General features: G+C 46.5%; 10 protein-coding genes across 11 annotated transcripts; 5 read left to right on the top strand and 5 right to left on the bottom strand.

Moving 5' to 3' along the window:
• Nucleotides 1-593: 593 nt before the first annotated feature.
• Nucleotides 594-2,229, top strand: BDBG_04677 (uncharacterized protein; the record flags this gene model as incomplete). Its single annotated transcript, XM_031721787.1, has 4 exons — nt 594-604; nt 698-1,985; nt 2,037-2,097; nt 2,206-2,229. The coding sequence occupies 2 exons, from the start codon at nt 594-596 to the stop codon at nt 1,722-1,724; spliced, it is 1,038 nt and encodes a 345-aa protein (XP_031578651.1). The 3' UTR covers nt 1,725-1,985; nt 2,037-2,097; nt 2,206-2,229.
• BDBG_04675 (pullulanase) lies at nt 2,162-5,712 on the top strand. Its single transcript, XM_002624765.2, has 4 exons — nt 2,162-2,291; nt 2,349-2,960; nt 3,021-4,957; nt 5,050-5,712. The coding sequence occupies exons 3-4, from the start codon at nt 3,935-3,937 to the stop codon at nt 5,692-5,694; spliced, it is 1,668 nt and encodes a 555-aa protein (XP_002624811.1). The 5' UTR covers nt 2,162-2,291; nt 2,349-2,960; nt 3,021-3,934; the 3' UTR covers nt 5,695-5,712.
• Nucleotides 5,713-6,010: 298 nt separating this feature from the next.
• Nucleotides 6,011-7,867, bottom strand: BDBG_04674 (bax Inhibitor family protein). The gene is made up of 2 exons (XM_002624764.2): nt 7,201-7,867; nt 6,011-7,096 (listed from the first exon to the last, which is right to left on the bottom strand). Exons 1-2 carry the CDS (start codon nt 7,731-7,733, stop codon nt 6,613-6,615), a joined length of 1,017 nt encoding a protein of 338 aa, XP_002624810.1. The 5' UTR covers nt 7,734-7,867; the 3' UTR covers nt 6,011-6,612.
• Nucleotides 7,868-7,878: 11 nt separating this feature from the next.
• On the top strand, nt 7,879-9,368 carry BDBG_04673 (protein cgi121). Its single transcript, XM_031721786.1, has 3 exons — nt 7,879-8,214; nt 8,294-8,416; nt 8,472-9,368. Exons 1-3 carry the CDS (start codon nt 8,059-8,061, stop codon nt 8,811-8,813), a joined length of 621 nt encoding a protein of 206 aa, XP_031578650.1. The 5' UTR covers nt 7,879-8,058; the 3' UTR covers nt 8,814-9,368.
• Nucleotides 9,369-9,512: 144 nt separating this feature from the next.
• BDBG_04672 (structure-specific endonuclease subunit SLX4) lies at nt 9,513-12,860 on the top strand. The gene is made up of 2 exons (XM_002624762.2): nt 9,513-10,501; nt 10,563-12,860. The coding sequence occupies exons 1-2, from the start codon at nt 9,641-9,643 to the stop codon at nt 12,270-12,272; spliced, it is 2,571 nt and encodes an 856-aa protein (XP_002624808.1). The 5' UTR covers nt 9,513-9,640; the 3' UTR covers nt 12,273-12,860.
• A 395-nt stretch (nt 12,861-13,255) lies between these two features.
• On the bottom strand, nt 13,256-15,307 carry BDBG_04671 (uncharacterized protein; the record flags this gene model as incomplete). Its single annotated transcript, XM_002624761.2, has 4 exons — nt 13,256-13,743; nt 13,835-13,919; nt 13,990-14,469; nt 14,576-15,307. The coding sequence occupies 4 exons, from the start codon at nt 15,305-15,307 to the stop codon at nt 13,382-13,384; spliced, it is 1,659 nt and encodes a 552-aa protein (XP_002624807.1). The 3' UTR covers nt 13,256-13,381.
• Nucleotides 15,308-16,326: 1,019 nt separating this feature from the next.
• On the bottom strand, nt 16,327-20,738 carry BDBG_04670. Of its 2 annotated transcripts, none has more exons than XM_002624760.2 (3): nt 20,372-20,738; nt 17,539-20,244; nt 16,327-17,462 (listed from the first exon to the last, which is right to left on the bottom strand). In XM_002624760.2, exons 2-3 carry the CDS (start codon nt 20,020-20,022, stop codon nt 17,118-17,120), a joined length of 2,829 nt encoding a protein of 942 aa, XP_002624806.1. In that variant the 5' UTR covers nt 20,023-20,244; nt 20,372-20,738; the 3' UTR covers nt 16,327-17,117. The 2 variants fall into 2 exon arrangements, with proteins under 2 accessions (XP_002624806.1, XP_031578649.1); XM_031721785.1 differs by having other exon boundaries at nt 16,339-17,462; nt 17,539-20,316.
• Nucleotides 20,739-20,884: 146 nt separating this feature from the next.
• BDBG_04669 (uncharacterized protein) lies at nt 20,885-22,302 on the bottom strand. Its single transcript, XM_002624759.2, has 2 exons — nt 22,203-22,302; nt 20,885-22,121 (listed from the first exon to the last, which is right to left on the bottom strand). The coding sequence occupies exons 1-2, from the start codon at nt 22,227-22,229 to the stop codon at nt 21,084-21,086; spliced, it is 1,065 nt and encodes a 354-aa protein (XP_002624805.1). The 5' UTR covers nt 22,230-22,302; the 3' UTR covers nt 20,885-21,083.
• A 2,203-nt stretch (nt 22,303-24,505) lies between these two features.
• On the bottom strand, nt 24,506-25,229 carry BDBG_04668 (uncharacterized protein; the record flags this gene model as incomplete). Its single annotated transcript, XM_002624758.1, has 2 exons — nt 24,506-24,678; nt 24,785-25,229. The coding sequence occupies 2 exons, from the start codon at nt 25,227-25,229 to the stop codon at nt 24,506-24,508; spliced, it is 618 nt and encodes a 205-aa protein (XP_002624804.1).
• An 88-nt stretch (nt 25,230-25,317) lies between these two features.
• On the top strand, nt 25,318-26,555 carry BDBG_04667 (uncharacterized protein). The gene is made up of 2 exons (XM_002624757.2): nt 25,318-25,537; nt 25,598-26,555. Exons 1-2 carry the CDS (start codon nt 25,454-25,456, stop codon nt 26,057-26,059), a joined length of 546 nt encoding a protein of 181 aa, XP_002624803.1. The 5' UTR covers nt 25,318-25,453; the 3' UTR covers nt 26,060-26,555.
• Nucleotides 26,556-26,643: the final 88 nt, after the last annotated feature.

Here is a 26,643-nt window from a genome sequence, read left to right as displayed (position 1 = left end):
GTGAGGAAAGCTTCACTTGATGTATATATCTGTATGATATATAAAATTTCAAGAAGTTACACCTCACTCCGTTGTGCTAGCTGATATGTTTATTTACTTCTAAGGAAGGCAGCAACCTCTCTTGCACCTACCTACCTGTGGAAGGGAGATGATAAAGCATGCTTGACTCATACTACATACAATATACAATATTTGAAAAATTATGTATTTGATAATATTCTTGTCGAAGTGAAACTGATTTTTTACACAGAGTCCAAGGTACTTCTTCATTGACATTATGGCAGCAATGATTGAAGAAAGCTAAAGGGGAGAGAGTAAGGCAATTACATCCAACACATATTCACCTCAAACATTATATCTCATGCAGCATGGTGAGTTGGTGAATTGAAGTTTTTCTTTATACAAGAACAGTGATCTCATCTAACAAGGGAGATCTCTCAGCTCTATCAACTACTCCTGTCTTTCTGGTTGAGCTAATTGCTTCACTGCTCTATTCTATCTATAGATGAAAAAAAGCTCACATTTCTATCCATCCCTGTGAGAGGCTTTGATAGGAGGACATCTAACTGCTGGCTTTGTTTGCAGAGTACGACATGTCGCCGTTGTAAGTAGTATCCCCAACGATGAGCAACGCCTCAGAAGAGGAGGCCCACCTGATCTAGCTATTAACTAAATCAACGGTTGAAACATGCGCTAGGAATGATCAGACGACGTCGATGTCAGCCTTTGGCTACGTTTCATCGGAACCAAGTAGTGAAGATTCACGAAATGAAAGGATCCTCCACTGGCTAAATAGCCAGGGGGACCCGGATTTCGAAAACGACAACCACATCAGAACAGGCGCTGAGATCGTGATACGGATAAAGGGAACTGATGGACAAGCCGATGAATATGTTCATCTACGTCCTCCGAGAAGTAATATCGATGTAGATTTCGAATCTTCCACGGGGACTGTTACCATTAGAGAAGTAACAACGGTACCAGCAGCAGAAACAATGGAGGGAGAAGTAGAGCAACAAGGCGAAGCTGAAGAAGGACTGCACCCCTCCACAGCCGGTCCCATGCCAGAGGCTACAAAGCCTCCCCATCTCTCCGTCCTCCTGCGCCTCAATCGCAGCATATGCGAACTTGTGGCACTGGAAGAACTCAACGACACCTCCCTACTCCTCAGCATCGATATCATGGATGGCCAGCGGCTCAGCACAGAAAACCATCAATACGGCTTCATCAGTGGGCGGGTCGTGAGCGCGCTGGAAAATGTCATGCGGCAACCACGGCAAATACGCGCGATGCAGATTCTACTCCCTGCCTCACAGATACCGTGGAAATGGACCGCGACGACTGTGCTGGTGACTTTTGGCAAGATATCCGGGCGCGAGAGGAGGAATATGGGTCTGATTTACCAGCGGGTTAGGGAGTGTCAGTACCAGATCCAGGAGTATGATAAGGTGGTTCCCAAGGAGAAAATGTTGGGGGAGCTGGTGGAGCAGGAAGAGGTGGCTGTGAGGAATTTGGAGAAGCTGGACGTTGGGGAGAGGCGGGAGTGGTTGGAAAAGTATGAGAGGATTGTTGACGAGCAGGCTGTTGTGAAGACGAGGGATCAGTGGGTTCTGGAGGGGGAGAGGCTGAAGGAGGAGCATAACGCGCTGATGGATGTCGTTGGGGGCTTTACCAAGGCTGCGGATGGGCTTGAAGAGCTTGCGCGTCGGGACAAGGAAATTTAAAGGGCTGGGTGGGGATGCAAGGAATGTGCTGTTGGGTTGGATCTGGGTGGGGTGGGATGCTCTTGGGTTTGAGAAGAATGAAAAGTTAGTCTAGCACGTTTCTCTGTCTGTACCTATTCCGTCCGCATATATGTTCTTTGCATTCAGTTTGTATTAGGCGGCAGGCAACTCCACTCGTTCGAGGAGGTAAGCCAGCACTGTGATATTATTAGTATTGTTGTTGTTCCTCCAGCGAGGCTGCCATCAAAAAAATGTACAGATGTAAGTTACACTGCGCAGCACATATTTTCCGACACCAGCTTACCATAATAGCTTCCACCACTTGAACATCACACCACAGAGGGCTCTGGGATATGGTTTGATTAACTACATAGTAAGTAGAGTAGCTTCCCAGGTCGCTAATCTTATGACGAGTAAGACTGACACAAGGTTGCGTTTGGGCATTGGCGACAAGCGCCAACGGACTCGGTAATGTCAACAGCATCCATCAGTTCGGTTGGGCAATAGTGGCATGTTCCTTGGGATTCTATTGGAGAAGTTCCTGCGAGACTTGTATAGTTATGCCAGGTATTTTAGGGCGCTTTAAAACAACCTCTAGTTACCAGGATAATAATTTAGCGCAAGGACTCGCATCTCTTTCTCCCTCTCTCTCAGACTTTTGGTGGATTTGGATAGCAATACTTTCTGCTTGAATCGAGCTTCTATCCTCCCCCTACGCTGAGCAAGAGCATCCACGGCCATATCAACTCCCAAAGCCTTGTGGTCAACCACCTGATAAAATCTTCTTTGGCCAGCAGTCGTGGGGAGCGTTTCGGAACCTCGGCAGTTGGGACTAGACTCAGACAAGATTCGGGAACCTTGGACGGACGGGAACCTTCCAAGATTGGGTTCAAGTTGGCACCCGGCCAGCTGACTAATAAGACTAGTGCCTTCCCGAGACGATATCTGATTGGACAATAGGTTTCACTTGCGCCCAGAGCCTTTGCGGCGGCTTGGCAGGGTCGACTAAACATCCACCACCACCACCACCAACCACCACCACAGGCTCGGGTTTGTCGTTGCCACCACACATACCAACCAGGGAAGCCATCAAACTTGTTTATTCGTCTGTGGTGGTCGTGATTTGTATCCCTAAGGAATCAGAGAGGCCAAAAATATTGGCGTCTTGCTGCTTGTTCCACGACTGAAGCGGCCTGGCTCTTGTGATCTGATTTGATGGACGGAACCAAGGTTGGGGTACGTCAGTTGAAGTTACCATTCTTGATTGGCCTACTAACTTTACCACATATATTTCAGTCGTACCTGGAAGTATGTGAAGCGCTCATGAAGTTTAAATTTTACTATCATAGTACGGGGTCGGCGGCGTCGCGAAAGTCTGGAGCAACGAGGCACTTATTAGATCCATTACTCGTTTCCCCATTTTCCCTCGCTTCCCCTCCATTTGCCAGTTGGTTCACACGGGGAACTTTGACTCTTTCAAAGTTTTTCTTTCGTTCTTTCTTTCTTTCTTTTTTTTTTTTTCTCCTTTCATTTTTTCCCTTTCGGCTTTTGTTCACTTTCAGCGCTTGCTATCCGTTCGTTTTCTAAACATTATCCATTCGTTTGATATCCTATTTATTTTACATCCATTGCGCTTTATCCATAAGCTACCACATTCCTTTCATATTCCTCAATAAAGTCCTTCCACTCTTTTGGGAACCGTTGCCGCGAATGATTACAGGTTCAACATTTCGACAGAAAGCCAATTTCTTTTATTTGTCTCAGACGCTCCCTCGCGCCTAATTTTCTCACGACTCTTTTGCGGCTCGTATCTGGAGAGTCAGAATCGATATTCGCACTAACTATTCGTGCCCCTCGTTACTTCAGGGGCCAAGCAAGGGATCTTCATTCTAGAGAAGAAGAGAAGAAAGAAAATTTCGAGGAAATTCCATTCTTTCACTTCATGAAGTAACTACCGCCATCCCCTTAGAATGCTCACTCTGAATACGGGATCATAGACCAATCCTAATCCTCCAAAACCACGTTTATTCCGTGGTCCTCCCCCCAGAACCTTTAAACCGGCCGTCGCGTGCTATTAGAGAGCAACGAATGGGTGTGGTAGACCTATGCGCATACATACATAACGTGGTACTTTCTATTGGCTGTGCGCAGGTGAGCCAGGGTGAAATCGTCTCTTTTTGCATTAGAGAAAATTGAAATCTGTGAAAATTATGGAGGAAGCAATGATTTCACTATTTCGATATCCATGTCGGCTGTTTGGGCTTCTTATTTTATGCCATCTTGCTGGACTTTCATTAGCGGCGAACACGGACGACTGGAGACCTAGGTCGATATATCAGGTTTTCACGGACAGATTCGCGAGGACTGATGGCTCTACATCTGCAAAATGCAACGCCAAGAAAGGCTTCTTCTGCGGGGGAACCTGGAGAGGTATAATCAACAAATTGGACTATATTCAAGGCCTAGGGTTTGATGCGATCATGATATCACCAGTCTCAAAGAATATCAAAGGCGAAGTTAGTTATGGTGAAGCCTATCACGGCTATTGGGTTTCAGATCTATATCAGTTGAATAGTCATTTCGGGACACGCGAGGATCTTCTGGAGCTGGGAAAGCAGCTGCATGCTCGCGGCATGTACTTGATGGTCGACATTGTCATCAATAATATGGCAGTGATGACCAATGGCAGCAACCCTGCTACGTCGGTTGATTACTCAGTTTTCAAACCATTCAACGACAAAAAGTATTTTCACCCTTATTGTAAGATCGAAGATTACAACGATTACAAAGAGGCGCAAAATTGTTGGATGGGTGATGATCTTGTTGCGCTTGCGGATCTTAACACGGAATCCGAAGAGGTCACAAAGATGATGGAGACCTGGGTCAAGAACCTCGTTGCCGAGTATTCAATTGATGGCCTCCGGATAGATGCTGCAAAACACACCGGCACAGCATACCTTGAGAGGGTTGCCAAGGCGTCTGGCGTCTTCACCACAGGGGAGGTGTTCGAAGCCGATGTGGCTATCACTTGTGATTATCAGAATTTTATTCCCAGCGTGCCGAATTACCCCGTGTACTTCGGAATGATTGAAGCCTTTACTGCTGGAAATATCACAGCGCTCAAAAGAACGCTTTCCGCTGCGAAGGATATCTGCAATGACATTACCGCCCTTGCAACCTTCTCGGAGAATCATGACCTTCCACGATTTCCATCTTATACCAAGGATCTCTCTGTAAGTTGCATGTGCACCACGCTTTATTAAAAAGCCCTTCACATAACCCTCCCCTCAGGTGGAAGCCACTAATCCAGATCACACTCCTTCAGCTCGCCAAAAACGTCTTAACGTTTACAATCCTCTCAGACGGAATCCCACTCTACTACCAGGGACAAGAACAACATTTCTCCGGTGCCAGCACCCCCGAGAACCGCGAAGCCCTCTGGACATCAAAGTACAACACCAAGTCCCCCCTCTACAAGCTAACAGCCTCCTTCAACAAGATGCGCGCCCACGCCATCCGCGTCAGCCCCGACTACGTCCTCCAAAAATCATACCCCATCTACACCGACGGCAGCACCATTGTTACCCGCAAGGGTGGCCAGGGCCACCATGTCATCGTCGTCTACTCCAACCAGGGCGAGAAGGGCGGCAACTACCGCCTCGACCTGCACAATACCTACACGCCTGGAATAGTCATCACGGAAGTGCTGAGTTGTAAGAACTATACGGTCGATTATCGGGGGACGGTTGGGCTTGAGATGGGACAGGGGCTGCCGAGGGTTCTTTTCCCCGCTGATCAGATGCATGGGAGCGGATTGTGTGGGGCGGCGCACCACAATGCTGATGGCCAGGGTTCGCCGGACGGTACTATGAGTTTGAAATCCGGGGCGCCGGGGTTGGGAGGAACACGAGGGATATCGGTGGGCGTGTTTGGCGCTGCATTGACGGCTGGATTTGCTGGTTTGCTATGAGATCCAAGGGATTCTCTCTCCTTTTTTTTTTTTTTTTTTTTTTTTTTTCCTTCTCTTTTCTATTTTCTTTTCCCTCCTGCCAGGTTTCTTGCCTTCGTCCTCCCCCTATGTTTGCTTACGTCTCGCGACACGGTATGATGTAGATATCTATCCGTGCTCTATACCTCGTTGGAATTGTCTTCGTAACGCGCGTGTCCGCTTGGCCTTGGCACTGGGCGCGCGAGAGGACGAGGGCGCGGGCAGGCACGGGCAACTTGCAAATAGGAATGAATCAGATCTTCCCCCTCAATGTTTTGCGGCATGATATTATCATCGGTTGTTATGAAATATTTCATTTTCTTTTTAATTTCATGATCTTCCCACCCCTCCCTCTTTTGTTTTTTTGTTCTTTTATGTACGAGAAAATGTATAAATATATATATATAATTACAAAGGCCTCATATCCGTTTTCCTGTGGTTTGGAGCAATCTTGTGTGATAAAGTTGTTCTTGTGTTTTAATATCAATGAAGGTTTGCAGTCTTGAAACTATTGTATAGGCGTTGTATTGTACAGCAGTGTCATTCAAACACACCAGCAAGGAGAAAAGGGGGAAAAAAAAGGTAGCTATATACATGAAGATAATGTTTTCTATTAGGTAGAGTTCTTAAGTATGTTTTATGGTTCTTGTTGAAAAAAAAATAGAGTGACGGGAGATTTTTCTTTTTTCCACACTTCGCTGTCTCGGCTTGACGAGAAAGAGCACAAGAAATAGTGGGGAGGACCGTAGCAAATATATATGGGAAGTCCGTATCTTTTCGGAAGTTCTATTGTTCCAGAATGTCTTCGATGGCTGCATGGACAGAGGGAATCGAACATCCATCATTTCTTTGGCGTCTACGCCCCCAATCTCCAACCTATCATTCTTCGAAGCGAAGTTTCTACTTCCGGTTATTACCCCTCATACCAAGAATTTGCACCATCCGAATGAAAATATTCAAGAAATCCAACTCAAGGCTAATGCTCTCATTAACCACATCCTTCTTAATCAGGCCCCGCTCCGCCATGCGGGCATGGTGCAGGATTTTCTGGACGTCATAGAGGGTGAAGCCGCCAAAGACCGCGAGACCGCCGTAGAGCCAGATGCGCTCAGACCACATGAGTGATCGGGCCGCTGTAGCGGGGAGTACGAGCGGCGCAAGACCAGACACGGCCACGACGGCAACGCCGGCAAGCAAGGGGCCGCCGAGATAGAGGTATTTCTCTTGCTTGGCCGTTGCGCCGACGAAGGCGATGGAGCCCATCATGCCAACTGTGTAGAGGCCGGCGCGGGCGAGGAGGGCGGGGGACATGAACATTAGCGGGGAGAGGACGGCGGCTTGGGTTAGGTTGAAGGCGCCCCAGAGTGCGTATTTCTGGACATAGCTGTTTGAACATGTTAGTCTCGTTAGGGGAAAGATGGCGGATGGCAGAGGAGAAGGAGGAGGAAGAGGAGGAGGAGGAGGAGATAAGAATTCATTCCTACTTACTTCTCAGGAGCTGTGTAAAATGTCCCATACATCGTCCCGATGCTAGCTACCAAACTCAGCCCGACAACTGCCCACGGGTTCGTAGCCATCAGCCTGTAGGACCAGCCAGATGTGTGTAGAGCGCGTGCTGCGATGCCGATTATTCCGATACCAAGGCCGGTGTGCATAAAGGTTTGATTCAGATATTGTCTCTCGAAGAGTGGCATGGCGCCATCTTCTCTGGTTTCGCGGTTGAAGATCATGTTTGTCACAACGATGGTGCCTCCCACGATAGCAGCACCATACAGCAGCTTCTGCGTCAAGTTTCCTGACGTTTGCGCTGCTTGGTAGGGTATTTGCCGGTATGTTCGGCGGAAAGCATTTTGATATGTTTGGTGGAATCGTGAGAAGGTGGAAGTCCCTTGCTGAGTCCTAGAGGATGGCTCTTGTTTGAAGGGAAAGCTATGAATGAACCGAGAGGTCGTATTTGATGACTTTGGAATATGTTTGAAAGCCGTGGAGACGGCGAACGGCCGGCGGAGAACAAAAATCATGGCTAATAAGGAGATCGAGATGAGGATGGATTCTTGATCGATGCAGGAAGACAGAACTTGAAGGCTGAAAGAGCTGGATATCCATCAATAAATCACGGGATCCGGAATATTCCAGAAATGATGCAATTATCACGTGACGTATTTTGCCAAGAAAATACTTCAACGAGTGTGGGGATAACTATTACTGGGCTTGCTGATGAATTTACTGTTTTGATGTACTGTACAACCTTAAGTCATATTAGAGGCCATGCGGTTGGTTTTGGTCGCTTTTAACAACAATATTTCTCCTTGAATGTGAGGCACGAACTTATACAATCCTTTCAACATGCCCTCCGTTCAGACCATCCAGCTTTTTCATGTTCCCTCGAACTGTCCAGTGCATATCGCGTTATATCGAGATCTCGAAAATGCATCGTTTTTAAGGGAGCAGCTCTTTTCTGGAAATACTGAATTCGAATATGCCTTCATCGATGCTGCAACGGTGGGATTATTGCCCCATCAAGTGGCCCCGCACGCGAGGGGTATCTGGTTCCCTTAAAAATCTAACCAAAGACCTATAGATACTCTCCACCACCCACCTGCTTGCGGCTGTGTTCAGAGCAGTTAATGACCACCAAAATAACCGACTGAAGTCGAAGAATGTTCATTCCGAAATAGTATATTCTCTCAGCGCTAACAATAATGTCCGTCCTTCTAATGTTTCCTTTGATTAGATGAGTGTTACTGACTGCTCGGTAGATTGCAGAATCCTTTCGCAAATTTGGGTTGACGGATACCACCAAGGACTTATTAGTGGTAAAAGTTTCCACGTCACCAGAGGTGACAAATGCGTCCGTAGCTCAGCATCTGGAGAAAGTGATCAAAGGAATCTCGCTTAATTTCGATAACGACAACCTCCGTCTGGTGTCAGATATTGGGAAGATTCGGAAGGCATATAAGTTGGGTTCTGGGAATGTGAATCAGGCGCCGAAGGTTGAAGCAGGCAAGGCTGGCCAGAAGTCCTCCAAGACGCCAGCGGGGATTGAAATGAGAGATCTCGAGAGGACCATTCTTGGCCTCATGGCTTTGAGAGGGTCGTGATTGATCCTGATGTTGCCTGACTTCGACTTGAAAAATTGTTGAAGGGTATCGAAGGATATTTTCCCGTCTCAAGGCTTCGGCTTTCGGTTGGATTCCTTTTGCAAGCTTCGATTGCCTCACCACCGCGCACGATTTAACGATGATCCTGTGGTTTGCATTCTGAGCTGTGTAAGGAATATCCTTCTTGAGGGATATATAATGGTTTCTCGTGGCAGCAGACAGGCCTTCAGTCAAACTATATACGATACTTTGAGGGTTCTTCTTTCTCTTTTTGGCGAACCAGCCGCGGTGTTGTATGGTGGCAGGAGCTTGGGCCTTTTTCTTGGTATTTGACCGTGGCTCATTGTTGCAGCTCGCCCGGGAGGAAATTGAGTAGGTCCCATAATCAGGCCAGCAACAACGTGGGCTAGCCAGATAAGTGCATGGGCAAAATAAATAACCCCAGCAAATGTGGGAAGAATAGAGGCAATCGGTAGAAACACCGCTAAATACAAGATATTATAGTTCTAACTGAGTTACAATTATTCAAGCAACAACTCCTCCACACATCCATCTACGTAGTATATACAGCAAACAGACTTCGTAGTTTTTCATTGCGCGCAAGACAGTAGATCGTGGTTGCCCGGCCAGCAAGCCACTCTGACCCAATCGGGCAATATCTCAATTTGCGCCAAGATTTCCTTGTCAGTTCCAGAAACTCGACGTCAGACATTCAAATCGACATCGAATCATCGAATACTCCAACCAGCGCTACAGCTCTAATAGATGATGACTACCTTGGAGATTTTTTACAAGTCATCCATACTCCTATATATGTTTCCGGAACAATGGATAACGCTGCCATAGCAAGTCAATCCAACACGCCACCATCTAACGGCCGAAGCTCTGCGCGCTTTGTTACTCCTATCAGTGTCCACTCATCTCCGATTAGTGCAGAGGTCATTGAACCGTCGTCACCTTTCAGCCCCCCATCTCCTTCGACGTTATTGACAAGCCTGTCGAAATCACCATCTCACAAAATATCAAATTTGCAAATGGATGGAGCCAAGACAACTTGCCTTGAAGTTATTCAAAATAGTTCCCTCGTAGTAGATAGCCCCAAGAGGCAGGATAAATCTATAACTGGATCAAAAGCTAAACCTGCGAGTACAATGAGACACGGACAAAGAACAGCGAGCCATAAAATGGCCACACAGACAGAAATCCAAACCGTGGATGGCGATCGGCTCATTGTTAGCCCAAAGACGCGAAAGAAGAAAGCGGCGACAGCGAAACGCACAAGGAAACAAGATGGCGTAGCAGAGAGAAGGTTGCATGGACATGTTTCGAAAGTAAAATCTCCTGGGGACCTCAAGCTAGACGCGAAAATTCCGCCATCAAAACCTTGCGACAATAAAGCGCCATCTGTTGGCGATAACACGGATAATGAACTGGAGCGACAAACGGGCGGATTACAGCTCGAAAAAGCCACCAAAAGAAGGCTCGATTGGACTCCTACGAAAGAGGGGCCGATACCAATGGTTGATTTGGCTGAGGTTCACTCCTCATCTTGCGGCAAGAGCGTAATTAGGACGCACAGCGCTGGGACGCTGCTCTCTAATTACGGATTCAGCGGAGTAGTAAATACATCACTAGCGCCAATGCCGGAGACTTGCGATAATGGACCCACGACAAAACGTCTGATGGAGGTATTATGCCAGTTTTTTGCAGTTATCTTTTGCCTTGGAACGCTTGCTAACTGTGTTGCAGCTTCAGAATTTTTATAGCGCCTCAGGCATTCAAACTCCGACCGAAAGTAGGCCCGCCACTAATGATTCTCAGAGCATCTCTTCAAAGCAACAGAGAGTGAAAGTCAAAAAGCCGCAGAAGGCAAAATTAACTACACTCACATCATACGTTACTGCTAAGTATAGTGTGGTAGATCAAACAGCCGATTTGGATCGCATTGAAACTGTGAACTCCGGGAAAAACAAGAAAATGGGCGTAACGAAACGAACATCGGGGACGGAACGTGCAAATGCAGCTAGAGGGAAGTCAGATACTTTAAAGAATGGGAATGGACCTCCGGTATTTAAGGTAGTTCCCCCACTTGAGGCTTTCAAATCATTTGACGGACAAGAATTGTTATTTGGGACTTCAAGCCAGTTAGAACATGGCCATTCGGAAGACCAGGATGAAGAAATACAACACACCGCGGACTCGATAAATAAAAGCAATGTTGTTCCGAGGCCAGCGGTTTCCAAAGGTCTGGGCTCGAGTTTATTTCGATTATCCAGTTCGAAGAATCTTTGGTCTGCGAGCTCTAGAGATTTAACAGGGGCTGTCCTCCAGGTTGATGAAATAGATTTATCGGAGCGTTCAATCGAGGTTTCTACCCCCGCGGCCAAATATAAACGGAAAACAGGTATTCGGGATCTTTCTGGACAAAATGTGATTGACGTTGAGAAAGATACTCGCACATTAGCGGCGAATATTGATACGCGCGAATTGGATAACATGAACGAACCCTCCCTAGCAGAAGACGATCTCGTCTACAGAGAGAATCTGGAGTCTACTAACGCGAAACTCAATTCCCAAACCCCTGCAAATATTTCAGAAGCAATGCTTGAGCGTCCTCCTCCGGATAAACCTATATTCGGCGGGTTTACAACATCAGAATTGGCGAAGCAGGTTGCTGCATATGGCTTTAAACCTATCAAGAGTAGGGATAAGATGATCTCTCTCCTTGAAAAGTGCTGGGAAAACCAATCTAAGTCATCGAAGCTCGAGCCAAAGCCGAATCAGCGCAATCATAAGAGCCAGGGAGATGATCTTGCGGAAAGGCAACTATTAGGCCTCAAGCCACGGTCTGATTCGATTTCCTTCGTCATCACACGGTCTCCCAAAAAACGGCTGGCGAAAACCTCGGTGAAGTCTCAGGAACCAAAGAGTTTTTCTTTATCAAATGAAGGTCCAAGAATAACATCGAAGTTGCCTATGAAGCGTTTTGTATCTCCATGCGCAATCCTCATAGACGATGATCAATCAAGCGACTCTGTTGGAGAAGCCCTTCCGCTATCACCTTCTCATAGCTCTAATGGGAACGGCACATTGCACCACCCGCAGGATTGTGATGAAATACATGCTCCTACGACTCAAATGGCCATACGTTCCGCAAAGTCTTCCATTTCTGTATCCTCTACCACGAATCTGCCAAGCCTTTCTAGCCAGATCACGAAAGCAGTTCAATCTCAACCTCGAATTAGAGCGTTCAAAGGGTTGAAACAGCCTACATGGTATGAGAAAATTCTCATGTATGACCCGATTCAGCTCGAAGATCTAGCTGCATGGCTCAACACCGGTGGATTTGGCCTCATCGGAGAGGATCGGGAGGTCGGTGCCGGAGTTGTGAGAGAGTGGTGCGAGAGCAAAGGGATTTGTTGTGTTTGGAAAAAGCAGGCCAGCGCGAAATCGCATTGACCCATGACATTTTCAGTAATCCAGCTTGTTGGCTATGACTCATGACTGTATATATATATATATATAGATATTATTTTGGTGGTTGGTTATACAGGCCTGTAGGCTATGGTATTCATTTCCAGTTTTACGTGGATCAACCGGTTGGTCGAGTGGTCTCTAGATGCAAATAATGCTAATGGCCCCTTAAAATATTGAATACTCATACTGTTCAATGTATGCTTTTAACATCTCTTTCACTTATATTAACAAATGTAGTTCCTCAATTCGAGCCTTGTGCCTCAGTTTATATAACTCTTCTTGAAGACCTACCCTTCCATGTCAAGCCTCTAACATGTTTTATTATCCCCAAGTGGATTTGGCTATGTTCTTCATTATCTACAACCCATTTTACACAACATATTTCTTCTCACTCTATACGTAAGGGACATTTCTCTGAGAGTTTGTTTGCATGGATGAAAATAATAGCATTGCCCACGCCAATGATTACAACATCTTTATCCCAAAACTCCTGCCATTCTCTGAAGGCTATGCACTTGAAGCCACCCACCCAGCCATGTATGTACTGTACAACAAAAATATGAGAATAAGGACATTAATGAACAAAAAAAGAAAAAAGAAAAAAAGAAAAAGAAAAAGAAAAAGAAAAGGGCGACATATATAAGACAAGAGACATGCCCGAAACAATGCCAGCTGCATGTAAGAAAACAAAAGAAAGTACAACAAACCAAACAATTCAAACCAGGGAATTTGAAGAAGAAAAAATGAAGCAGATTCCCATAAAATATCCAAGGAGTCAATCAGCTAACAGGAGATTCATAATCTGTGAGAGTAACCGACAATGGCGTCAAGAATTAGCCAAGGATCTGAAATCTGGATGAAGTGGATGGAGGGGAAGATGAGGAATCTGCAAAAGGGTAAACAGAAGAACTATTAAAATGCTTACCAGCACTCCTGTCTTCCTGCCTAGTAATTATACAAGTTGCCGGCGACGCTCTTTTCCCCAATTGCGTATTATGATCTTATCATCATCACAGTGGGAGCCAGGTTCAAAATTAATAAATATATAAATAAAAAATAAAAAAATGTCCTTTTTCAAAGGAGGATCGCCTTCACAAGAAGGACGACCGGGAAGGATCATCAAACGGTGGTGAGGGTGTCTGAAAGGTCTGCTCAGGCTGTGCTCCCTCTCTTCGTCCGTATGGTGGCTGCTGTTGCGGCTGCGGCTGGAACTCTAGGTATGAGGGAACATGTGGGTTACCCGTGTCCCGTGTTGCCTGAGAATCAATGCTTTGCACCGTGGGGCGAGCCTGCCCGGGCCGTTGCCCACTAGGTCTTGCACGCGGCGGCCGGGACTGCGGCTGCCGCTGTGGCCGTCTTCGTGTGACGGGGTTTGTAAGTGCTGCGTCGAGCTCATCATCGCTCCTGTCAGTAGGCAATGGGGCCCACCATTGCTCGGAGAAACTGGGCGGTTCTGGAAAGAAAAATTTATTAGCTCTCTTCAGAAGTCCAACGATATTGAGGAGCTGAGTCGGAAAACCATATTTGTGATAGGATCTACACACCTGCATAGTTAGAATAAGGATTTTGTGTGTAGCTCGGCACATGGCTAACTTGTGTTTCATTCGGGTCATTAATAACTGGCCTCTCCTAGGTTTTACGAGTCAGTAACAGGAATTAGGAACAATCGCTCTTTGTGAAAAAATAATGGGACTCTTACTGCTGAACTGGGCGGCTGTCGCTGCAGGTGTTGTTTATTAAGTTGTCTTTTCTGTGTCCCTGCTTGTGCGGGATCTTCGATTACGCCTCCCTTTTGTTTGGGTTTCTCGAGTTTCTCGAGTTTCTCTTTTTTCCGCTCAAGATACTTTTGCTTATACTTCCTTCGGCTCGTTCGTCGTTCCTCCATGACGCATTTTCTCTCAATGTCCGCTGCTTCCTGCTTTGTTTCCCATTCGTCAATTTGGCGTTTGTCTCGTGGGCCCAGTACAGCCCTCGGTTGTAGAAAATCGACAAGCAGTTCAAGATGTTTTACTTTTTTGCGATAGTAGTCCCGCTCGGCTTCTACCTCTCCATATCGATGTACAGGCCATTCCCGTTTCCACGGTTCACCCAATGCAGGGTGAGAAAAAAAACAATCCTTCTTTGCATCCCTACACGGTTTGCACTTTTTTCTATTGGCGCTGCATTTAATTTTTTTGTCCTAGTTTGCTGATTGTCAGATATGGCAGAACAAGAGAAGAGTTGAGGCTACAGGGAGGTGAAATAAAAAAAATACGCAAATTAGACACAAGCTGTATAACACATACCTTGCAATGGTTGCATGCCTCAATTGTTCGTGGTTCCTTCTTCTTCTTCTCCTTCTTCTTCTCCTTGTCCTTGTCCTTGTCCTCGCCCCCCTCCTTCGCCTTGTTCTCCTCCTCCTCGCTCTTCTTCCTCCGTTCGTCCCTCGCGATCCTATCCGATTCAATCCTCTTCTTGTGCCACTCCTCAATAGCCTCGAGCTCATCCGACTTCGGCGGCCCCACACCCAACACCCCCCACTCTGACAGGTCTTCTTGTCGATTGTTTTCTTGTAGCTCGTCTTCTGACTCCAGCTCATCTTCTGTAGCCTCATCTTCTGTATTCTTATATTCCGTATGCTCTTTTACATCTGTGGGTTTTTTCCGGCGTCGTTCCTCTTTTTTCCTAGCACGTAACCTTTCCACCTTCAAGGCCGTCTCCACGTGCTGTCTAATGTTGTACACATTAACATCCTGATCGATGTTTAATTTGTGCTTCTTTGAGTCGTCACGCGGCTCTTCTTGAGTATCTGTTTCACTGAATATTCGCTTTTGGGCTTTTTTGGGCGCACGAGCAGCTGGTCCTGTAACGGGTACTTTCTGCTCTTGCTCAGGAGAATCTCGATCATGCCTAGGGGTAGCTGTTGATAATTGGGGGTCATTCGTCGACTCCTGCCCAAAATCCACGATATCGGGCCAGTTTAGGCTATCGCCCGGAGAATTGTTAATGTCCTCAGGATTGTTCGGGGAGGGTGCCATCATTCAACTTGATAGTGGATGGGGTGTGGGGAGTGAAATTTCCGGAAAAGTTGGGGTGCAGGGCAGTATAGCCAGAAGTAAGTAAAAGATAAATAAATAGGAAAGAAAATATAAAAGATAACTTGAAAGATTATTCAAGAGATAGGGGATATTGCCTAATTTGCGCCTGGCATGTATTTCTAGAGAGTAAGATTCAAAGCAATGAAAATGGGAAATGGAGAATAACGCAACATAGTCGAGGGCAAATTGAAGCTGATATATACTCCACTTCCAGGAACGATTTCTGGTGAATAGATAATGAGTTTCATATCGGAACTTTCCTGCAGTTAAATTATATAGGGAAGACATGGAAGAAAATGGCAAAAAAGAAATAAAATATTTCAAAACATTATGGAGTTCTCTGGTTGAAAGGGGGTTGAGATGGAAGTGAGTATAGTATGTAGGAGAAAGTTGATATGTCTTTGACAAAACAACAATAGAAACGACTCGATAAGCTTTTTCTGCTTATTCTCCTTTAAGCACCCAAGTGAAAGATTGTAGAATCAAAAATTTTCCAGGTATCGAATATCTCTTTTTTTCTGTCTCAGGCCAAATTCCCCTGACATATTTGATATTCTTTGACAGCTCATGATGTGCACAACTTCAGCAGAGGGAGAGTTGTGCATTTTCTTTGTCCACTTACACAATGGCATTTGTTTTAGAAGGAAAGAAAACAATGCCATTTTGTTCTTCGCCTTTTGGTTTTTCTCTTGTGCTCTCTTTCTTTCTTTGGCACGCGGCGGCGTGAAAGTAAAGGGACAACAAAAGCCTCAAACTCTTCAAAACACCACGAGATGGTGTGGTATTTTTATTAATACTCTCGAGCTTCCTCTAAACATTTATTGCCTCACCAAGGCTGAGAGTTCAAGGGAGTTACCGCTTGAGAAATTCACCAATGAACAAACTTAAATGGTAGCGTTATGATGAAAAAAAAAGAAAAGAAAAGAAAAGAAAAGAAAAGAAAAGAAAAGAAAAGAAAAGAAAAGAAAAGAAAAGAAAAGAAAAGAAAAGAAAAAGATGGAAAAAACAGGGAAAAAAAGGAAAATTCTTTTACTCGCAACAAAGTATACAGAAAGGAGCACAAGGGGAGAAAGAGAACATATTGACTTTGAGGGGGCGAGAAAAAAAAAATAGAAAATTAAAATGCAAGGATGTGAGCATCTGTCAATTGGCAACAGTTCACTGAAATCCAGAAACCAGATATGCTGATCAACGAGTTTTCCGTGAAATCCGTCCTCTATTAAACGCCAGGAAAACAGTGAGAACTAGGAACAACAAGGCTCCATTGCGGTAGAAACAGTAGAGCATTCCGACGTCCTCGACAGATGGCTCGGACACCAACTATATAGTTGTGTATGCAATAAACAAACCAAAAAAAAACAGGAGGGGGGAATGAAGAGGAAATGAAGAAGTAAACAGGTGGTGCGGATATCATGTCTGTCGTAAGTTTAAAAAAATCCAAAAGAGCAGAAAAAATAACCAGTAGATATTGGGGAGGGAAACCAAATTCGTATCCAACAATACAGGTCGGGTATTTGTGTCAAAGCCAAAATGATTTTTCCGCGGCAGCTTCTACAAAACCTAAGTGTCGTGAAAAGAAGAGGGGCCACTGGGAATAAATGATCAGGAGATAGTAAACTATTATCCGAAAAAGAAGAGGAGAGAATATCAATGGGGGGTTAAAAATAGAAAGGAAGGAGCTACTAGGGTGGGATGGCCGTCAAGGGAGTGAAGGATACACGACTTGATAGAACTGTATCCCTGTGCCCTGTCATCGAACCAGTTTACCATTCTTGGAAATTGTCTCATACCGTATCTTATCTCCATACTTCCTATGAAAGCCATAATCTAGCCACGGCGTTAGGTTTTTGCACTGGCTAACATCAAAAACACGAAGGAAGTTACATCCATCGAGGACAGATTCAACGCCCGTGCCGGTAACCCGCACGCACCCACGGACCGACAGCTCTTGCAGAAGGAGAAGATGCAAGCCAATAGAGCGCAGAGAAGGATCTGAAACCGCTGAGCCGCAGAAGGATAAATTGAGATGCGTCAATTGCGGGCAGCCTAGTGCTAACACTTCAGTGGCTGTATCGGAAAGGGCGCAGCAAAAGGACTTCAATATTGTTAGTCTTCCAGTACTATAACGATTAAAGATAAACTATGTTGCTATGTTGGTGAATTAGACTTACCAAGTCAAGCTCCTGTAACCCTTTCGCTGCGTTGGTTAGGTACACGATAGCATTATCGGTTAAGTATGTGCAGTCTGCCAAGCAAAGCTTCCGTAGTCGAAGGAACTGCGCATTTCCCCAGAACTGAAAGCCTTTATCAGTTATCGTCGTGCATCTTGTTAGGTCGACTTCTTCCAGCCGCGACGCAGCGTGGGACGCTATATGAAGCATGGAATTATCTGTGACGTGCTTGCAGTATGAGAGAGCCAGGCGTTTAAGACCCGGGCACCCCACAACCGTTCCGCTGGCAGGGGTATTCTGCAGAGTGATGTTCTGGACTAGCCCTACACCCGCCCACTTAGCATTGGGGACGGATTTTCCGTTCAGAAAGTGCTGTCCGAATGAAGGATTAGGCACGGTCCACCCGACAATCCTAGCTAAAAGCGTGTCGCTGACTTTCCGGCAGTTACTCAGATCAATTTCCTGCAGAAATTTCGCTTTGTTGGCCATATCCAAAATGGCAGAAGCTGTTACATCCCATACACTTTTCATCTTCAATGATATAAGATTTCCACCACAAGCATTTGCTAATGCCTTGAAACCCTCATCCGTGATATGAAAGCAATTATTCATGTTGATAGAGCGAGGCCTGTCGCCGATAAAGGGGCAAATGATATTTGAAAGTATGTCGTCTGTAAGCTTCCGGTTGTAGCAGCTGAGGTCTAAAAATTGCAGAAGTAGGGGTGATTTGGTAATCATGTTAGACCAGTGACGCGAGATGACCCGGAGGCGAAGGAGATAGTGAAGTTCAAGATGTTGGAATATAGAGACTAGGATGTCATCGTTAAGGTAGCATTTACTTAATTGCTTGGCATGATGTGAGGTAGTTGACTGCGTGGGGCAAAAGGCAGAGCTGGGGATGTTAAAGGTTGTTGGTTTTGGCGGGGACGCTGCGCCGGACTGAGGCCTCACCGGAGACTGCTGTCGCTGATCTTGAGGTAGCGAAGATCCATCAGGCACGATTGGCGCAAGAGAGCCACGTCGAGACCGAGATCGTACATTATCCAAGCCGATAATTAGGAAGGGGTCAGGGTCAGAGGGCTTTAGGATAGGTCGATCTTCTATTCGTGTTGACTTGTGCGGACTGTCGAGTTCTGTTTCAGTGAGCGTGAGTAGAGGCATTGACTGCCTCCTAACCGAGCCATGGAAGTTCTCGTTAATTACGAGTTCATCCATTGGAGGCACTGCATCAGCAGCAACATCCTCCATCTCGACGTCACCGTCCGTAGTGACCAAGCGCTTCCGAGCTGTGCGTTCGATCTGTTCCCGGATACGGGGAGGACATCGATCCCAAAATTCCGAGAGCACCTCCGCGCTTATCATTAAACATTCAACAGACGTGACCGTGCGAACCGTGGCAGTCCTGCGAGGAGCCAGTGATAGGCTCACAACTTCCCCGAAATACTGTCCAGCCTTTAGTCGAGCCTTGACCTGGACCTCACGCCGGCCCTCAGCGTCCGTGCCCCGACGCGCTCCACGCCCATCTGGATGCTCATTTAGAACCTCCACCTCTCCACGTACGATAAAATATATCTCGCGTCCCTGCGAATCTTGTCGTATTATATCTGTGAAAGGTTGATATGTTCGCGGGTGCGCATTGAGGCCAAGAAAATGGAGAATATTGGACGGGAGACCGGCAAATAAAGGTAGCTCTTTTAACAATAATCGAACATTGACCAGCCCATTGGCTAAGGCGCTTGAACTCGAATTCTCAGCTAAACCAGGACTAGGAGATTTGCGTTTTTTGCTGATATTACTCGAACAGTGGCCGTCCTCGTCAAAACTGAAGCTTCCAGAAAAGGAATCGCGAACTCTCTTTGTCACCCGCCTATGGGTCCCGAGAGGATCATTTTGCATTAGTGGCTCCTTCTTCTTCCTTTCCAAGATCAATAACCTCTCCTCAGCTTCCTCTCTAATGGTCTGTTCTACCTCTGGAAAGCGGGGAAGAATCTTTTTAAAATCATCCTTTGTCAGCACGACAAGTAAACATCGGGTGCGGGCAATTATGGTGGCAGTGCGAGGCCGGTCCATTAGCACTCCAATTTCTCCGAAGAAGGCACCGGGCTTCAGCTCCGCATACACACTTTCACCGTCCCGCGAGGTGACTACAACCGCTCCACGAACCAGCCAATACATTGCCTTTGCCTCATCTCCCTCTGTTAAAATGTAATCGTTCGTGGAGTTTAGTTGCGGACGCAGGTGCAGGCCAATTTCAGCGAGGAATGATTCTGGTGTCGATTGAAACAGAGGAAATGAACGTATTCGGTCGATTAGATCGAGAGGCATTCCTTGTATCTGCGACGAAGCTAGGGGAGAGGGACGTACGGGCCGAGATGGGTTTGTTTCTGAATTGAAAGTTCGTATGAGAGACATTGGATCGGAGCCCAGAGCGGCGGATTTGCTTACAACAGCAGGTCCGCCGCTCCCTCTACTATGTCGCCTCATCGTTCCTTGTACTTGTGGACTCGACTGAGACCTTATATGCAGGATGGCTATGCAAGAGGGAGACACATTATGATTGATTCACTATTCTGTCGCAAGCATGCAGTACCGATTTTTTCCCCTCTTTCTCTTTGCCTCTTCTTCTTGCAGGTTTTCGGTTTTTGATATTATCAATAGAGAGGGGATGAGAAGGCGCGAATTAACTAATATTAAATAATATTATTCCTGTGCAAAAGTTCAAAGAGTAATTAGCATATCTAGCGCATTCAAAATGGTACGACGATGGTCACAGCAGTGCTGTCCAAGAGCTTTGTCAGTAGCATTCGAGCTTAAATGTCCACGGGTAGCTTACCGAAGAAGGTATAGATATATCTGATCGAATCCGGCGGTTGGGCTGAATGAAGCTCTAAACCATACTATCAAAGCAGCAATAGGTAGTAATAATGGTCGGAGCGGATGCAGGGAAGCGTTCATAAAACCGTGGGGACCTTAAAATTTTTTGGAAAGAGATGCAGCCACCACAACCAGGGTCAAGTTCCAAGCAAACTAATTTCAATATAAAACCTAAGAGCCAGACCTGAAGCCGAAGAGAAGCAAACGAAACGGCATGAGAGGGGACGAGGGCCGGGGTGAGGGGTGGCGAGCCCAGCGAACGGCGCTGAAGAAGCGAGAGGGAAAGGGTGGAGCCGCCAAAGAGCTTCAGGCTTGGCATCCGTTTCGCGGGGAACGGTTGCTGGCTAGGCATGGTTATCCGCACCCCCAACAGGAGTAATGCGCACGCTCTCCACTCGCCCCAGTACTGACTGAGTTCTCGCCTCAATTATATTTCAACTTAAAAGAGCACGCTAACTTTCAAGAAACGTTTTAAGGGTATTTATTATACTTCATTGCTGCTTCAAGAGAACAAAACGGATAATATCGCAAATATTAAATCTAGTTAGCTAGTACATCCCCTGAGTTCCGGCATACCCACGCCTATAATTTAACTCTCAGATGGCTTTAGTGAATTCTACCATCGTAAAAGATTGCGACTTGTGCTAGCAACCTCCTGGCCACGAGGAACCTTACGGTCCACCGGAGCTGACGTTGATGTGATGAAACCTTTTTTTCTCGTAAGCTAGAGCTGCCACCAAATTGTTCACAAATAAATAGAAAAACGAGAAGAGGATACAGCCTGTGGCTGCAAGTGGCCCCAGAATGGAAAAAACAGTGAAACCGTATGATGCCGACTGAAACGAAGCGCTGTCGCTAAGCCCTTTTGTCTCCAATCCGACTTGCATGGCAGTGAGGACGATAGCAATGTATACTGTTGCAGATGCTAGCAAAGTGAAATTGTCCCGAAAGAAGGTCTTGTATTCGTGCCAGTGTCTCGTATAACCACCCAGCAACGGGCGCTGTGTGAAACGGTATATGTTATTCAGACGGCTGAGGCGAAGCTCACCGTAAATGAATCGCAGGCTAATGTTCGGGTAGATGCACGCCGTGTCGAGTTGCTCAACAAAAGTCCTCCACCCTTGCCACGTCAAGTGCTTCTCGTCGGCTGGGAGCAGTCGTTTGTCCTTTGCAATATGAAAGTCACTCTCATGAGAGATCAGTGCGGCATATGTGTACAAGAATCCAAGTGCAGACTTCCGCAGCTTTCGATGGGAGCACTCCCGGGCGCTCCCTAGTGAACCAACGGCACTCTCATGATAAAGGCAGCTGCAACCGTCCCGGCAGGAAAGATATTCAGTCCAGAAATGGGGTTCAAGTAGGAAGCGTGGGATGGGTTTGAGGTATACCCGACCCTCCGTCCAGACGAGATGCATGTCCATCTGTTCTGTGACGAGTATTTCGCGTCCAAGCAGGAGCTGGCAGTGGAGAGGTCGGGGCGGCATGGGTCGGCCCACCACCCACAGCCATTGAAAGATTCTATTCAGCCTATGCACATCGAGCTCCTTTTCGATACAGGCCATGTAATCATGGCTCGGGGCAGCAAGGTCATCAGCGCCAGTGCGGTAAGACGCAGGGAAGACGGCCCAGAGCTTGTCATTTCTGTTCTCAGCTGTGATGCTTGAGTCGTCTAATCCGCTCGCCAGAAGCTGAATTGAAAATGGAGGCGGCTGTCAAAATTGTCAGTTGTTCTGCTATTTAGGCCCACTAGAAACGAACGTGACGATGGTGACTGTTAAATTCATATTTACCTGGCTGTGCTGTTGGTGTCGTTCCATGCTCTTCCCGTTTCACCGAGCAGCTACTGTGATTGTCTTGTTTATTTAACCCGTCGTCAAGATCGCTGTGACTGTACCGGTGTGTCCGACATATTTCCAGTTATTTAAGATTACGTTCCACCCCAGCTCCTGCTGCAAGGCCAGGGTCCGTCAATCGAGACTAAAACTGAGATCGATCAGGTGAGCTGCCAAATGTAAGAATTGTGAGGGTGAGGAGGATCAGACGCCCGCAGCAGGGTGCACAACTATTAATAGCTGACTGATCGAACCTCAGCCATAAATAAGTGATTTAACAGAACGAACAATGCTTCGTACTTTGTTGGTCAATCAGCCGTCACACGCCTCAGCGTAAGAATATGCTTTCCAGTGACTCCTAACTAATTGGTCTGTCCCGAACGGCTCATTTCTATTTACTGAACACCGTACAAGCGCTATCGACACTTCACCGTAGTTGTTTCGATGCCACTGTACCACAACAGCCCTTTTCAACTTCTCAAGCCTTCCTGCTTGCTTTCTCAAACCATCGAATCCATGTTCATTCCTCTATTATATACTCCACACATGGGTCTCGCATGTATCTCATCGCCTTCTTCTCCCTTCTTAGCCGGTCGGATCTTGAAAAGCACACGGACAGCTATCTTTCAAAAGTATATCAAATCTCTTTAGAAACGTGGTCCTAGCTGGCAGGCTGGCGAACGGTTTATTTTTATTGAGCATCTGGATGAGTGAAAGAATTGCCCGTACCTTTGCTGATTGGTTTGAGAGGAGCTCATTCATTCACCATTACTATCACAAGAAAGCTCAAGTCTAGTCATAACCTGCCGTCCACATAAGCTGGCCATTTGAGTATAAGCTCCGTAACTGTGATGATACCCGAACCCATTTGACATTGGACTCGACCGGAGTCCACACCGATCTTTCTGCCTCAGAGGCAGCCACTACCTGCGGCGCCCATCGATATTTATCTTTACATTCAACAACAAGTTGACTAGCAGACACCGGTAGCCTAGAAATATCTGTATGAGGCCAATGCTGGCGGGCCTGATAATGTTATCTGATCAAACGGATTCTTGGGCATTGATACCAGCCTGTCCTGTAGCCACGTTCCTAAGTGTAAATACTCGATTATCTTAGCTTGGAAACGACGACGGTTGGGACAAGGAAGACAGCTGGAATGTACCGAGTCTGTTTACAAGTTGGCACGAAATAAAGCTCATTTAAAGAAACAGGAGATTTTGGAAATTAAATAAATTTTGAGGCTGAAGCAAAAAACCAAAAAGAATTGAATATCAGATACTATCAGATACAGAAACTAAGTCAGCAATCTATCGTGGGTAGAGTGGCTATACCTTCGCAATCTAGACTTGACTTTGAGCGGAAGTGTAACAAAATATCAGCCATTACCCAGTAGGGCGTGTAAAGCTATATGGTCATTTTGTGCCATGCCTTGCAGAGAGCCGGTAGCCCAATTTGGTGAAGTTATCTCTCGTACTAGGAGGCCTGCATTTTACAAATCTCGGAGACATCATATAGTGGGGGAAATTTGGCCTAGGGTTGATCGGCGCGGTAGGATTGGGTGCCTCGAATAGAAATTTCCAATTATGATCATCGCGGAGAACATGGTTAGCCCAACACTTGTATAGCCATCTAACATTTGTGATAGGGATGTTCCACGATCATCATGATACGCAGTTTGGTGGTTAACGTTCGGATTCACCGGCGATACTATCCCTAGAGTGGGACTTTCTATCAGTTTCACTAGCTACGCGCTAGCCAGAGTGATTGCCTGGGGGTGAGTCAACGGTATCGCAAATTTGCTGTACTTGAGTGGGAACCCTGTCATGAGGGCTGGGTCAAGGACAGTCGGTAGAGTCGGCAGGATACCGTCCTTCGGCCGGGTTGCGGCTTGATCGAGGGGTATAACCCGATAGCGGAGCGAAACTGACATGCCGCTCGATGGCCGTGGTCGACTCAGGATTTTTTGGTAGCACTTTGTGGCCATACTACAAAAGTCATAATAGTTCTTTAATGGATGAATGTGCTTGACATAATAATACCCCAGGCTGCAGTAGCCTTTTGCGATGCTCAATGTTGAGTTGATCGAAGAGGAGAGTATCGGGTCCCAAAACCAGCGCCATATCGTGCTGTGTAAAGTATACCGTCATGACCACGCGGGGAAAAGCTTCCCGATTTTATATGGTTCGACCCCGTCGGAGCACCTCTAGCTTCGAATACGCTTTCAGCGACCTTTCACAAGGATAGCCAAAGAAGCCAGGCTAAGCGGCATCAACACCTTCATTCCCTGGCCGAAATTTCCGGTACATAAAATCGACATAATCGGGTCGATTTCCTTTCATCGTCGCGAGAGCATCCTGGATCAATCCATAGGCGAGACTCAATGTCAGACCAAGCTTCGCCGTTCGCGCAGCTGTATATACATCGTGATGAGCTATACATTCTTGGTTAGCAAAGAACGATCGATAAAACTCGATAAACACATATCGCAAGCACGGGAATGTGAATGATCCATGACAAAAGATGCAATGATAACATACCAAGCAAGCTATAAAGGCCAGAGAAAGTAAGACCGGCAGTCACCGTAGAAAGGAAATCCCGTCGGCCGTGACGTGCGTGGTCAACTGTTTCCTCAAACAAGCAAAACGTAAATGCGCCAGCCCCAAGCTTCATGCCCATTTTCATTCCATCCTTTACACCCCCAACCAGGGATTTGTAGTTCTTGCTTCTGTGATAATGGTACCAGCCCATGGTTGTGGTTGGTAGTCGATGAGCGTTCTCAGCACGGTATCGAAATGCCGCCCTTGTGCTACCATGGCCAGCTCCTAAAACCATGCCGGCAGTGAACGCAGCGCCCATCGTAATTGGTAGGCGGACGATTGGATCGATGCCGAGGCGCGGAGGGGAGGCATTGGTATGGCCGAACATGGGGCTCAGAGGTTGATCCCCGTCCATTGGAGGCAATGAATCCTGTTTGGATCCCATGGCTATACGTCCTCAGGGATTGTGTAGAGCAGAGAAAGGATATTAAGGCGTAAATGGAATTGTATTAGGTGACTTTGGCCAAATTGATATCAAACATAGGCCCGGCGTCGTTTCGGATGCAGCTCAGGATTTCGTTGAACTTGGAAGTTTATTAGCTTGGGCTTTCCAGGCTAGCCCCGATTGGGCGGCAGAGGCGAGCGACCCAGGGATCAAACACGCGACAAATGGGAATTCATTATCGAACAATCGCTAACTCCCCACGACTTGAGCCTGGCCTGAGAGTTAAGCAGGTTATTATACTCGAAATGGTGAGTGCAATTATTTCCTTTGTTGTATGTGGTATTGCATTCTTACTAACACCGCCTAAGAGTGAACCTAATTCGCTCAAATGGACTCTCAGGTTCAAAAACCACAATGTCACAATCCTTCTCCTTGTATCGCCCACCCAATCATTTGATTCCATAAAAGAGGAAATCCTGAAGGCTCTCAAAGTTCGCAATATTACTGAAATCAACGGCCAATCGGTTCCTGAAAATCCAGCTGAAATCGAGTTTGGTGTACCTCTTGACAGAAACAACTTGGAAAAAGGATGGAAAAAGTTGAGACCGACGACGGAAGAATCAGCGAACGGGAAGCAGAAGCAGCCTTTGCGGGGTCGAAGGACAGCCATCACAGGCCCCGAAGAGGCAGGGCTCAAGGATTCTCAAGCGATAGCGTTCAGATTCCGCAAACCAGTTGAGGGCCAGGATGAAGATGAACTAGGGATTGGGTTTGATGACCCTGGCTGGGACGTTATGATTGCAAAATACGACGCTGAAGATGATGAATGATGCTGACATTCTGGGGTAAATTTCAATGGAGTATGGAGTTAGGGGTTGGCCATATCTGTTTAATACTCATCTCTTTGGGGCCTAAACTACCTAGATTTTGCTGGTAAATTGTTTTATCTGACGAGGTTGATACATGGTTTAACCCCTTATTTGTACTGTTACAAACAGAGCAAAAACATTTTAAAGTGCACATATACGTAGTACGATTCCATACCCATGCGCTTACAATGAGCTAGTTGCGGGTTAGCCGTCGGGTTTTCCATGCTTTAAGAATTCATAGTCAGTTCACAATAGCCAGAGACACATTGGCTTCATGTGTACCAACCAGATATACCGAGGTCCCTACGCTGTATATCTACGTTGACAAGCAGGGTTACGATGCCAAATGATGCGGAATGCCATGGGCAGAATGGGCATGAACTCTAGCTGGCTAATTTCGTACGGATTGATACTTTCTACTTTCTGACCGCTGCACCAATAATGTACGCTGTAGGACAAGCTGAAGTGCGTGTGCATTTACGGTAAGTACTAAATTGGGGTGCAAAACACTTAAATTCACACACTTCTCCCCAATCTCCACGCAG

Source organism: Blastomyces gilchristii (genome assembly GCF_000003855.2).
Source record: "Blastomyces gilchristii SLH14081 genomic scaffold supercont1.9, whole genome shotgun sequence".
Taxonomy (NCBI): Eukaryota; Fungi; Ascomycota; class Eurotiomycetes; order Onygenales; family Ajellomycetaceae; genus Blastomyces; species Blastomyces gilchristii.
Note: the sequence above shows the minus strand (reverse complement) of the source record. Positions and strands in the feature narration are given on the sequence as shown.

Coding starts and splice junctions, on each gene's coding strand:
- BDBG_04675 (XM_002624765.2), top strand. CDS start 3,935: ATGGAGGAAGCAATGATTTCACTATTTCGATATCCATGTCGGCTGTTT. Junction 4,958..5,049: donor CTTATACCAAGGATCTCTCT/GTAAGTTGCATG, acceptor ACACTCCTTCAG/CTCGCCAAAAACGTCTTAAC.
- BDBG_04674 (XM_002624764.2), bottom strand. CDS start 7,733: ATGATTTTTGTTCTCCGCCGGCCGTTCGCCGTCTCCACGGCTTTCAAA. Junction 7,097..7,200: donor TTTTACACAGCTCCTGAGAA/GTAAGTAGGAAT, acceptor ATGTTCAAACAG/CTATGTCCAGAAATACGCAC.
- BDBG_04673 (XM_031721786.1), top strand. CDS start 8,059: ATGCCCTCCGTTCAGACCATCCAGCTTTTTCATGTTCCCTCGAACTGT. Junction 8,215..8,293: donor CCTTCATCGATGCTGCAACG/GTGGGATTATTG, acceptor AAAGACCTATAG/ATACTCTCCACCACCCACCT. Junction 8,417..8,471: donor CTCTCAGCGCTAACAATAAT/GTCCGTCCTTCT, acceptor ACTGCTCGGTAG/ATTGCAGAATCCTTTCGCAA.
- BDBG_04672 (XM_002624762.2), top strand. CDS start 9,641: ATGGATAACGCTGCCATAGCAAGTCAATCCAACACGCCACCATCTAAC. Junction 10,502..10,562: donor CGACAAAACGTCTGATGGAG/GTATTATGCCAG, acceptor ACTGTGTTGCAG/CTTCAGAATTTTTATAGCGC.
- BDBG_04670 (XM_002624760.2), bottom strand. CDS start 20,022: ATGAGGCGACATAGTAGAGGGAGCGGCGGACCTGCTGTTGTAAGCAAA. Junction 17,463..17,538: donor GGTTACAGGAGCTTGACTTG/GTAAGTCTAATT, acceptor ACAATATTGAAG/TCCTTTTGCTGCGCCCTTTC.
- BDBG_04669 (XM_002624759.2), bottom strand. CDS start 22,229: ATGGAACGACACCAACAGCACAGCCAG. Junction 22,122..22,202: donor GACACCAACAGCACAGCCAG/GTAAATATGAAT, acceptor CAATTTTGACAG/CCGCCTCCATTTTCAATTCA.
- BDBG_04667 (XM_002624757.2), top strand. CDS start 25,454: ATGGGAATTCATTATCGAACAATCGCTAACTCCCCACGACTTGAGCCT. Junction 25,538..25,597: donor AGGTTATTATACTCGAAATG/GTGAGTGCAATT, acceptor ACACCGCCTAAG/AGTGAACCTAATTCGCTCAA.